The sequence below is a fragment of the Mytilus galloprovincialis genome, chromosome 6, assembly GCF_965363235.1.
Source record: "Mytilus galloprovincialis chromosome 6, xbMytGall1.hap1.1, whole genome shotgun sequence".
NCBI classification, from domain to species: domain Eukaryota; kingdom Metazoa; phylum Mollusca; class Bivalvia; order Mytilida; family Mytilidae; genus Mytilus; species Mytilus galloprovincialis.
The window spans coordinates 14,111,672-14,124,626 of record NC_134843.1 but is presented as its reverse complement, the minus strand read 5'-3'; the positions used below and the strand labels follow the sequence as shown (position 1 = coordinate 14,124,626).

The 12,955-nt window shown below is 34.3% G+C and overlaps 1 protein-coding gene across 2 annotated transcripts in view; it reads left to right on the top strand.

Moving 5' to 3' along the window:
- LOC143079002 (multidrug and toxin extrusion protein 2-like) overlaps nt 1-12,955 on the top strand; it is a 58,105-nt gene that overhangs the window by 25,511 nt on the left and 19,639 nt on the right. For both annotated transcript variants that reach the window (XM_076254100.1, XM_076254101.1), the window contains exons 9-13: nt 321-418; nt 1,028-1,125; nt 10,537-10,650; nt 12,160-12,227; nt 12,578-12,686. In XM_076254100.1, coding sequence (XP_076110215.1) covers nt 321-418; nt 1,028-1,125; nt 10,537-10,650; nt 12,160-12,227; nt 12,578-12,686 — 487 coding nt within the window. The remainder of the gene's footprint in view (nt 1-320; nt 419-1,027; nt 1,126-10,536; nt 10,651-12,159; nt 12,228-12,577; nt 12,687-12,955) is intronic.

Sequence of the window (12,955 nt, the reverse complement as noted above, 5' to 3'; positions counted from 1 at the left end):
ATTAAACGAATTCAAAAACATAATTGTATTATTAATTTTACATTTTTTGGATTCTTTTTTATGCAAGTTTAAGTGCTTGAAATATAAAAAAAAAACATTTCTTGAACTAATTTGTCAACACTATATGTATTTGGAACAGCACATACACAGCATCATGATACTGAACTACTGCTCTTGTTCAGAAAGAGCTATTTATACAATGACATATGTACACATCCAATTCTTAAATCTGCAAACTGTGACCATGGTATATGTTTAAAGCACTTACATTGACATCTTATTAGATGGTTCTTGAACCAAGTTTGTTTTTTGTTTTGCAGAATATTGTTATCCCTGGAGTTCTTTTACAGTTAGTCGCAAACGTCATCAATGTTGTGTATCACCTGATTTTGGTAACTGGATTCGGTTTTGGTGTCAGGTAATACATATATAGTTATTGTTTATTTACAATTCTCAAAAAGAACAAGAGAAAGATTGTTGTCTACTTTTTCATCGAAGGGCGGTATACATAGGGAAAATAAATTGTAATTTTTGATCAATCAAAATTAATTTCGAAAGTTTGAGCTGAATTGTTAAAACTATCATCCGTAAATCATTGCTTTTCCGTGCGTGTCAAGTTTCAATAATACAAGAAAATGTGAAATAGTCATTTGTCAAATTGTTTAATAAAATTGTGCTTCTTTGTTACATATTGTTTGTTTTATAGTGATTAAGATTATAGCACAATGCTGACTGCTGTTCCTCTATTTTTGACATTTCTACATATTGTGTCTGTTTGTTTTGTTCACACATAGTTGTCAATAAAATGGAATTTCATATGACTGTCATACAAGAGAACGGTTTAACTAGCTTTGAAACCAGGTTAAGTCCATCATTTTCACTGTACCAAATCTGGAATATGAACGTTGTTATCCATTCGTTTGATATGTTTGAGCTTTTGATTTTGCCACTCGATTACGGACTTTCCTTTTGGAGTTTTCCTCGGAGTTCAGTATTTTTTGTGATTTTACTTTTTATATTATTGTAGAGGTGCTGCAGTAGCTGTTGTATGTACATTCTGGACACAACTTTTCTTATACTCAATTTTTATACGATGTAGTAAAATCTATAAAGAAGAATGGACAGGTAATCAATATGAATTGAACTACCATCTTAAGCTGAATTTTTGAAAGTTAAATAGATAAGTCTTATACATTGTCAATTTGCTGGAAAACTATTTTAATATGGACTCAAAATCACAGGGTTTATAGATTGCCCATTTATAAATTTAATAATTATTGAAAAACTTAGGTTTAAATTATATACGACAAAAGAAAAACAAATTGTTTTGGCAAAAAACGCAGGACTGGAAGGCAAACAACAGTAAACAAAACACAACATACAAAACTCCAGACTGAGGATCCAGAACCTCTAGATAGGGGTTGTATGCACTAAAAGGTTGTGCAAATGCTGCTCTACGTGTGACATCCTTCGTGTTGCTCATGATCATGTAAAAACAAATCCATTATAAGTCTAATTCGATAGGTAGCCTTAACTTTAACTGTTGTATCTTTTATTTCAAGTTCGGTGGAATACATGCGTTCAACATAGTCATCAAACGTTGAATAATTCAGTGGTAGGAGATCTCCTAGTTTAGCCATTGATGGATTTTACTATTATTTCAATTTCCTTTTTGATCATATAGCGTTCCAGCTGATTCGGTTTTGGTACATCTTTAGCTTACAAATATATTCGAATTGTTCTTTTTATGATAAAGGTAAATCCAGAGAAGTACTTCGGACTTTTTTTAACGTTAACAAATTAAGCTTTAAGGAACGTATCGTTTAAAAATTTTCTTCAGTGTCACTCTTAAAGTATCAATCTGTATATTTATATATATATAAAAGGTTTTATGTTATCTGTCAAAGAATAGATTTCAGCTATAATGAAACCTAAATTTTTATCAACATTAATATTAATTGCGGTCAACCATAACTATGAATTTGATTCGTCAACCTTGAAAATCTTGTTAACACTGACGAGAAGTGTCTTTTACAGCTGTTGTGAATTAGTTATAGTTTCAGTTTTGTATTTTATACTCTTTTATTTGCTTAACGTTTTACCGCCATTTACGTAACAATAGGCCCGCAACGTCGTCACTTGACGACGTCTCTTTGTATATCTTAGACTCTAGTAAAGCATACGAAACATTGAAGACGCTTTTGTGTTTACTCGCCTTTATTATCGATACGTCTAAAACATTGGTGCCGTGACAAAAACAGAAGAATACGAAAATGAGTACCGCGACAACGAAGATGAAGACCAGACGAGCTGGACATCGGGGAATTCTTACAAAGCTGCTAAAAAAAGTGGAACCGAGTTCCGAGGAACTTTTGCAGGAATATGACGTTAGCAAACTTTCTACCATTCGAGGACTTAATGTTAAGAAGCAGGAAACGATCGATCAACTGAACGAGAAGATTGTGGAGGAATTGTCAGAGGAGGAAGTAAGCGAAGAAATAGAGGAAGCCGACAGATACACGTATGACATAGAAATGGCTGTAACCAAACTTTCAAAAATCATTAACGAGTTCTGTGCCACAGGGCCGATGATCGGCCCAAAGTCATACTCCTTTCAGTGCCAAAGGGCCGATTCATCGGCCGATTGAAATGATGTTATGAACTACGTAATGTACTATGACGTCGCCGTTTTTGTGATAAATTCAATTCCTCCGTCTTGAAATATTCGCGCGTTTTTTACCAAGATTAAAGATATGAAAGGGGAGCTTTGTTATGAAATTTACGAAAAAAAAATTATGAAAGGATGCGTTTATAAATATGTATATAATATTTAGAACTATAGAGTCTCAAATCCACTCTTTTTTTCCGACGCTTTTGCAGTAGGCTATTTAGTATATATATGTATTCTAGGCTAACTTTCCTAAGTTTTTTTTAAAAAGTATTTGCAAAAATTGTAAGAATATAAAACAAATAAAATTGTGCATACAGAAAATATAGAATATACAAGTTATTCAAATAAGGACAACCTTTACAAAGAACGGATAAGAAAAAAAATACAAAACTTAAAAAGATGAAAAAGTACGCAAAAAGTGCACTACACATTAATGACGTAATTAATCTAATGACGTGATTCGTTAACGCAACCATCGGATTATGGCTTATCCTTATCCGTGGTTAATCCTCGAGTTTATCCTCCCTTGTGAGGGATCACACATAATTTAACCAGAATGTATGACATATAAAAGAATACCGCAGAGATATTTCAAAACCATAGCCTATTTCATGCTGATTTTCACAATTCATTCGACGAAGAAGTTTGTCTTGATAATATTCTATTATTAAACCATTAAAACGACATCAGAGAACTTTTAATTAATGCATGGAATAAATTTCGATAATTTTTTTGTTTTTTTTTTTGTTGCGTTTAATTTTTCTATGCTTTATACAGCATACCTTTATAGAAATTTCAACGGCAAAACAGTTAAACATGAATAATAAATCAATCATTATGTGTTGTTTACAAGAGATACAAGGAAACAAAAATAATATTGTATTTATCGTGTGAAAATGCGATGACCTGTAAAGGATTCTTGCCGGCCAAATTAACATTCCAGGTCAACATGACACTTTTAATTGATACATATATATAACCTGTGTCCTAGTAAAATACATATTCTTTGATCGGTGCATGTCTTTACTCATTTATTATTTGTCCCTTCTTCCGAAATATAAGAAAACAAAACCGCTAAATTCTAAATTACAATCATAGTGACTTATTATTGTACGGTTGTCAAGAATTAATGAACACATTATTTTTCATATTAAGATACGAAAATTTCCTATAAAAATAACTCCGACAATGTAACTTAGACCAGGTCTTCATTTTATACAATTAATTTCCGAAGATCATATAATAAGAAAAAACAACATTTGAGAAAATTGCTTGGTCGAAAAGAAGAGATTGTTCTGTATGTTATGTACGGAATTTCTCTGGTGGCAGGAAAAGGCCGAAAATGTATATGCATGTGTGCTCTCATAAAATTGGTCATAAATTATGTATACTAATAAATATAAGAAACACGGCAGACGATGTAACACTGACGAATAGAATATCTTTTTTGAGAAATGGTTATATTAATCTTGAATTTTGTAAAACCAAGCTCATATAATGAAGCTGTTAAAAAAGAATAACCATAAACTTTCTTTAATTTATTAGTAGTGACAAATTAATTTGCATTATCTCTTTTCGTATTACCGATTTTTTTACCCCGGAGTATATGCCGTGATTTTTAGACAGGTTACATTTTCCGTGGTGGGACATTTCTGGTAACAATTCAAGAGAGGGCAACTAAAAGAAGTAGAGTCAAACTTACAATGGGTTCAATTATTTTGTCATGTTTCATGGACACATAAAATAGTTACCGGCCCTCCTCCTGGCCCATTTAAAAGGTTGTTACACTATTTTACGTTATTTAGTTGCTTTAACTAGAATCGGGACCAGAATATCTTATAACACGTAACTTGTCTAAATATTATAACTCCGGGGTGAAAAATCGGTAATATTTGTAAGAAAATAGACTTTTATTAAAAAAGGTTTATTATTCCCGCCATTTTCAGTTACAATCTTTTTGGCGCTATCATACTTGTACTATGACGTCGCCGTTTTTGCGTTATCGTAAAGACAATCAAAAAAAGCATTGGCACTGACGGGGTTTTGTTTGAAATTTATTTGGCAGTGAAAGGGTTAAGGAATCGGAAATCACAGACAAATAGTCAAGTAAGTCATTGCTAAACCCAAATGCACACGAGTTTATTAATTTCACGAATCATCAAGAAAGTCAGCCACAGCCCAGTTTCATGCACGCAAATACATCAGCGTCCGTTTTTTCAAACTCCAGCATGTACCACAAACTTCCCAAATTAAATTTACCAACGTTCGGCGGGAATATGTTAGAATGGCAACCCTTTTGGGATTTGTTTAGTGCTGCCGTACACGATAACCTGTCTTTAAACGATGTACAGAAATTTAATTACTTGAAATCTCAACTGTTCGGAGAAGCCACCCAATGCATAGCAGGTCTACAAATAACTAACACAAATTACGGACAAGCATTACATGTACTGAAACAAAGATTCGGTCAACCACACAAGATAGTACAAACAGACATGCAGAGTTTAATCAGCCTTCCTAGTCTAACGTCAAATATTACACATTTGAAAAAATTCTACGACAGCATGGAAAACTACATCCGTGGCCTTGAAAGTATAGGGGAGTATCACGAGTCGTTCGGAAGCCTTTTAGTGCCCATAATATTAAATAAACTACCTGGGAATATACGAGAAAATATAGTACGTGCCCACGGAGGTGACCACTGGAACCTGCCGTCGTTACGGCAAGCTACTCAACATGAGATAACGATTAAGGAAGCGGGTCAGTCGGTAAACGGGGATGATATAGAGCCAAATTACACACCCACATTAGCATTCTTTACGGGTACAAATCGCAAATACGCAAATCAGAAAGGGAAAAGAGACATAACCAAGAAGCCGTGCATCTTTTGTCAAGGAGTTGACGCCCCATTAGCTTGTAAAAATGTCATGGAAATTGAAGATCGAAAACAAATTGTTCAGGAAAAACAGGCATGTTTCAATTGCTTAGGAAATCACAGAGTTGCCGATTGCAAATCCGATAAAACATGTAAAAACTGTAATAAACGACACCATACTAGCATTTGTTCAAAGAATGAAACACACTTATATACCAAGTCTAAAGATAGCAGTACATCAAAACCAGATACCGATGCCGCAGTCGCAAGCATGCATTCATCCACAACATCGGTTAGATCGCAGGTATTGTTGAAAACCGCGATAGCACGTATGACAAGACACATTTTAACACCGCCAATATACTATTCGACGAAGGAGCCCAGCGAAGCTTTATCACTCAAGAGATGGCCGATTTATTGAACCTGAGACCACATAGGAAAGAAGCGATATCAATATCCGGTTTCGGTGAATCCAACAAGAAGGTTAGAAATTTACAAATTGCTACTATCTATATAAAAGGTCTAACGAATACGCTTATCCCTATTGAAGTTCTTATAGTACCACAGATTGCTTATCCGATACATACATACGCAAGGAACCAGTCGAGTTTTACGCATTTAAATGGATTGAAGTTATCCCACCCAGCTTTACAGGACGAGGATTTTGAGATATCAGTCTTAGTTGGCGCCGATCATTATTTGGATATAGTTGGAGACAGAGTAATTAGAGGTTCCGGACCAACTGCTGTACAGTCCAAAGTTGGATACTTTCTATCAGGACCTATACAATTGAACACTAACAGTAATAATCAATCAACGTCATCGATTATGAATATTTTGACCCCACACAGACTAGAAGAATGTGAAATACATAAATTTTGGGAAATCGAATCCACAGGAACAGAAAATGACAGTGAAGTAAAAGCGAAAACGAACTTACAAGAAATGACCACTTACCAAGAGAATAACATTCATTTGAAAGACAATAGGTACATCGCCAAGTTCCTATGGAAACAGGAACATCCGGAGTTGCCTAGCAACGAGATGATCGCCAGAAAGAGAACATACAACGTGATAAACCGACTAGCTAAAGAACCAGAGATGCTTAAGATATGCGGTAACATTATCAACGACCAAGAAAATCGAGGTTTCATAGAGAAGGTTGAAACCCCGTATGAGACTACTAATCGAGTGCATTATATTCCGCACCACCCAGTGAAAAAAGATTCATCGACTACACAGATACGTATAGTATATGATTGCAGTTGTCGGCAAGATTCAGAATCACCCAGCTTAAATGATTGCCTTTCTTCTACAACGCCACAGCTTTATAAGCTAACAGATATACTTACAAGATTCCGCTACGGGAAATACGCATTAACAACTGATATTGAGAAAGCATTCCTCCAGATTGGACTAGACGAAGAAGACCGTCTTTCTACCCAATTTTTCTGGCTTAGAGATCCAAGCAACCCCAAGAGTGAACTTGAGACTTACAGATTCAAGGTAATTTTATTCGGAGCGACATGTTCGCCATTTATTCTTAACGCTACATTATTGAAACATTTATCAACGGTTAAAAGTGCTACTGCTGAAATACTCAAGCGTGATTTGTATGTAGACAACGTACTTACAAGTGTTAATACGGAAGAAGCCGCCTTAAATTTCTTTGAAGAATCTAGAGAACTCATGACAAATGCAGGATTCAATTTGAGAACATGGAAGTCAAATATCAATCAACTTAGCAACGAAGCTACAAAGGCAAACGTACTTGATAAGGATAGCGAGACGAAAATTCTTGGAATGCGTTGGGATGCGAAGTCAGACATATTGACATTTGCGAAACTAAATGAAGATAGTATAGATATTGATAATTCACAAGCGACAAAGAGAGAAGTATTGCGTAAATCATCGTCAATTTACGACCCACTCGGAATTCTTGGACCAGTGACTGTAAGAGCTAAGCTACTGATACAAACATTATAGAAAGAGGGATACGATTGGGACCAGGTGTTACCTAGCAACATAGTCAAATCATGGTATGAAATTTTAGATGACATCCGAGATGTAACTGTTAATACGAAAATCGCGCGATATTATTTTAATGATCAAAATGAGAACGAAAGCAACGATAAAATAACATTGCATGTCTTTGTTGATGCCAGTCAACGCGCTTATGGAGCTAGTGCCTACTTATGTAAAGGAAACACTTCATCTCTCGTAGTTGCAAAAAACCGGATCGCTCCGCTCGCCAAAATAACATTACCAAAGCTAGAATTGATGGCTGCAGTAATAGGAGCTCGAATGGCTAAAAACCTTACGAAAACCCTAAAACCACAACGCACAGTACTATGGAGTGACAGTCAGATCGTTCTGCACTGGATTTCGTCTTTAAAATCATTTGGAAGATTTGTTCAGAATCGTGTGCTAGAAATTAAAGAATGGACACAAAACTACGACTGGAAATAAGTACCAACAGAATCAAATCCAGCCGACCTTCAAACTCGAGGAATATCATCAACGCAATTCAAGGAGTCGACTTTGTGGATGCAAGGACCGTCATGGATATCGGATGTGACCAGTTGGCCTACATGGACCCCACAAGTTAAACAAGAGACTCTTTTGTTAACGACAACAGATGACAGCGAAATGATAAAACCGTCTGTATTAAATGGAATTTCGAAAATAATCGATCTATCAAGATTCTCGTCATTGAAGAAGTTACTACGAGTTACATGCTACGTCTTTAAATTTGTGAATATATGTAAAAGTAAGCGACCGTATAACTTGAGAAAATATGCTAGACACGGAAAAGATATTACGAAAGATGAAATCGACCGCGCAACTCATACATGGATTACAGATATTCAAAATGAAAAATTCAGTAGTGAAAAGATGCAAACTCGCAAACCCGTCACATGACAATAATCTACCGTTAGTAAGACAATTGCGCTTGTTCATAGATACAGAAGGTGTCATTCGATGCGCCGGGCGCATACACAATTCACAGTTAGATGACTCCGCGAAGTTTCCAGTGTTGCTTCCGAAGAAATTTACGGACTTAATTATATTGAACGCGCACCTGCAGATGTTGCATTCCGGTGCTGGACAGAAAATTACGCAAATCCGCCAATCATATTGGATACTTTCCATTAGACAATGCGTTAACCACATCGTTCAGAAATGTGTAAAGTGCCGAAAAATGACCGGAAAAGCATTTTCACAACAAATTTCGCCTCCGCTACCAAAGGATAGAGTCACCGATATGATTCCGTTTACGACAACTGGTGTTGATTTCGCTGGACCACTATTCGTTAAAGATAATGGACTTGTTACAAAATCGTATATTTGCCTATTCACATGTGCTTGTATTCGTGCCGTTCACCTAGAACTTGTTACATATATGACAATCGAATCATTCAAATTAGCTTTTAGACGATTCGTTAGTAGGAATTCCCAGTACTGTGTATTCCGACAATGCACTTACTTTTGTTTCCGCTTCACATGATATTCCGAAGGAAATGAACATTCAGATCAATTGGAAATTTATTCCGAAAGCAGCACTGTGGTACGGTGGATGGTGGGAGAGACTAGTTGGAATTACGAAAACGACATTAAAAAAAGTGCTCGGGAAATCTCAAGTAAATTCTGATGTATTACGAACAACTTTGATCAACGATCGTCCGATTACATATGTTTCGTCAGACATCCGAGATCCAGAGCCGCTAACGCCGTCACATCTACTGCAGGGAAGAAGATTATCACAAGAGAACAATTCTGATTCAGAGGACAATAATTTAAATTTAGATTTCACAGAAGCAAACAAACGTTTTAATCATAAAGTAACTTTGATTGAACACTTTGGAAATCGATGGAGAATGGAATACCTCACCGGATTAAGAGAATTTCATCACGTCGCCGGGGACCAAAGCGCACATGTGAAAATCGGTTCCGTCGTACAAATCATGGACAATTCACCGAGAATGATGTGGAAACTAGCAGTAATAGAAGATTTGATCACCGGGAAAGATGGAGTAGTGAGAGCAGTCAAACTTCATACATCAAATGGACTGATTACAACAAGACCAATTGTGAAACTGGAACCATTGGAAATATGAACTGTAATTGTTAAAAGTGTTTTTTCAATACCCTTTTTATGAACAATACATGAACAGTAATTGCATTTTGCGGCCCCCAGAATGTTGTGAATTAGTTATAGTTTCAGTTTAGTATTTTATACTCTTTTATTTGCTTAACGTTTTACCGCCATTTACGTAACAATAGGCCCGCAACGTCGTCAAGTCTTAGACTCTAGTAAAGCATACGAAACATTGAAGACGCTTTTGTGTTTACTCGCCTTTATTATCGATACGTCTAAAACAACAGCTATTATTCACACTGATTAGAACTTACATTGACATATTCTTTGACTCTCAATGATGTGGTATAATCGCAAAAGAGACAAACTTTCCACATAATTTCAAATAAAGTGGATGTTATCTGCAACTGTACGGCCTTCAACAATGAGAACCATTCTAACCGTATAGTCGTCTTTTACAGGCCCTGACATGAGAAATGTATATAATATGTAAAAAACAACTAACGACCTTAGTCATAACAAAACATTTTACTAAAAAACTATTTTGGTCAAGATTCGGATTAAAACATTCCGTGCATTAAATACATAACTCATTTTCGTAATCTTGGTATATTTATCAAAAGCGAAAGGTTATGTAAAATAATATGAAAGAGAGGCGAAAGATACCAGGGGGACATTCAAACTCATAGATCGAAAATAAAATGACAACGCCATGGCTAAAAAAAGAAAAAAAACGTACAGACATTACATACAAAACTAAAGACTAAGCAAAACGAACCCCACCAAAAACTGGCAGTGATGTCAGGTAGCCTATTTATCTTAAGAAATATTTGTCCTGTATTTCTTTTTTTCTAATTGAACAGTTACTCAAAATTTATTTCTTGCTTTTAGGGTGTAGAAAAGAAGCCTTCCTTGAATGGGGCACATTTCTAAATTTAGCGATCCCTGGAATATTTGTTATATCAGTAGATTGGTGGAGTTTTGAAATATCAAACATACTAGTAGGTAGGTAGGTAGTTTATGTATTTTCTTGGAAACTGAATACTGCAATTTTTACTTTAATACATTAGACCAAAGTGAGATGTTTCTGTTGTGGATTTGGACTTGTATGATTTGTGATTCTGTAAACGTTAAAGCAAGAATTTTCAATCTCAGCTTTTTCATGATCTCAATCTTATCATTTTTTTTTTTTGGTAAAAAGGAAACAAGATTTACCTACACGACCAAATATATTTAATTGGTTGTAATTGATACACTTCATTATCGCAAAACTGTTGTTTTGCATTACAAGTAAAAAATACCGTTCTCCGAGTATAATTTTAATAACATCTTAAAATCTTAGAAGTTCTATCGGTAAATGTTTTTTTTTTCGTTACATAATATGATTTCTGATAAAGGTAATGGATAAAAAATAATTTCATGATGAGGCTACTTTTTCCCCTTGAAATTAAAAATGATAATAGAATTTTAAATCTATAAAATAAACATAAGTTATTCTTTTTTTATTTCATCTTACATATTTATACTTTTGCTGCAAACTACGTACATTAATTTCAATTGAAAATAACACTTGATGAATAGCGTGTGCTCGTGTCCTTAGTAAATCTAATTAGATATCTCTTCTGTACATACAAACCAAATTCATTTTTAAACAAGATCAATATAAAAAGAATTGATGTGTGTAAAAATTTATTAATAAAAAATACCGAACTCCGATGTAAATTCCAATGAAGTTTAACCTTACAAAATCAAAAGTAAGACTATTTCAACCAACAGAACACAATGAAAAGCAACTGATATATCTTTTAAGATCTTGGATAATATTTGTTTTTATTAAAAACTGCTTTGATGCATTACAGTGAAATCCATCTCTGGCAGTAAAGTTTCCAAATCGTATGAACCTTCTGATTTTGGAATCAAATTGACAGTCTTTTAAATTGATTAATTAGTTAATAATAACATCAATTTTTGGGGGCAAAGTTTGACACAATTATATATATTTTTCTTTTTTAACTTTCTTGTAACCCCTGATATTGATGTGTGTAGAATCATATCAAAACAATGAGTATAAGTGTGTTTCTTGCATGGTTTTATAAATATAAGTTAAGTCCCTAATTTCCGTTGATTAAAAGGACATAACAATCAAAATGGGCACTAAATGACAAGACTCTATGTAAAGTATACTCTTTTCATACACTCTTGAAAACAAAAATAGTGACTATTCATAATGTATGACAGTAAAATCAAGACAATTTGCACTTGACAAAATGAAATTCGAAATTACATTGACAAAACATTAGTTACGTCAGCGCCACAAGTAAATCACAGGGATGCATTATCTATTTTGTGTATCACAGGACCATATGAATATCATACTGACTTGAATTTGTAAATATTGGTTCAAAGAAAAGTACACATTTAGAAGTACATAGAAAAGTAATAGTTTACGTTCAATATTTCGCTTTTGAGGCATGAAAACCATAGAATAAATACATATATTATTTACATTACAAGGTTACCTTGGAAAAGTTCAGTTAGCAGCACATAGTATTGTGTACCAGATACATAGTTTACCATATATGGTAAGTATATTCTTGCTCTTTTTTTTTTGGTATGAAAATAGGACTTCCGTGATGCAGGATAATAGACTGCATACAGATTCAATAATAACCAGTTAATACGACATTTATTACTTGTGTTTCCTATTATGATTTTCTAAATTGAGGGTTGCTACATGCGCGGTACCTAATGAATAATTAGATTGAAGTTGTAAAGTTTCTATTATTATATGGATAACTTATATGGCTTATTCTTTTTACAAATGGAAACGTACGTTACGATTTTTCATCAGTGAAATGAAAAACAAATTATGTTATACCGAAGTTTAAACTGTAACAGTTGCAATGTTTCATTTTATTTAAACGTATTTTAGATTTCATTAGGCATATCTTCAGCAGTATGTATAAAAGTTGGACAAAATGTTGGAGCTGGGGATCCAATAAAAGCTCAGACGTCATCTAGAGTTGGAATCTTGTTTGGATGTAGGTTATTTTACTGTTAATTTCATTTATAAGGTGACCTTTAGTTGTTAATGTCTGTGTCATTTGGTCTCTTGTGGAGAGTTGTTTCATTGGCGATCATACCACATCTTCTTTTTTAATATCATTGATAAATGTTGAGTTTGTAAGACAATGTTAAACGACGAAGTTTAATTGTTTGTTGACTGTTTTTGCCTGTCCTTTTATAATTTGTGATTGTTCATGGCTATCTTTATATCTTACTTTTATGTTAAGTGTTTGTTAACCGATTT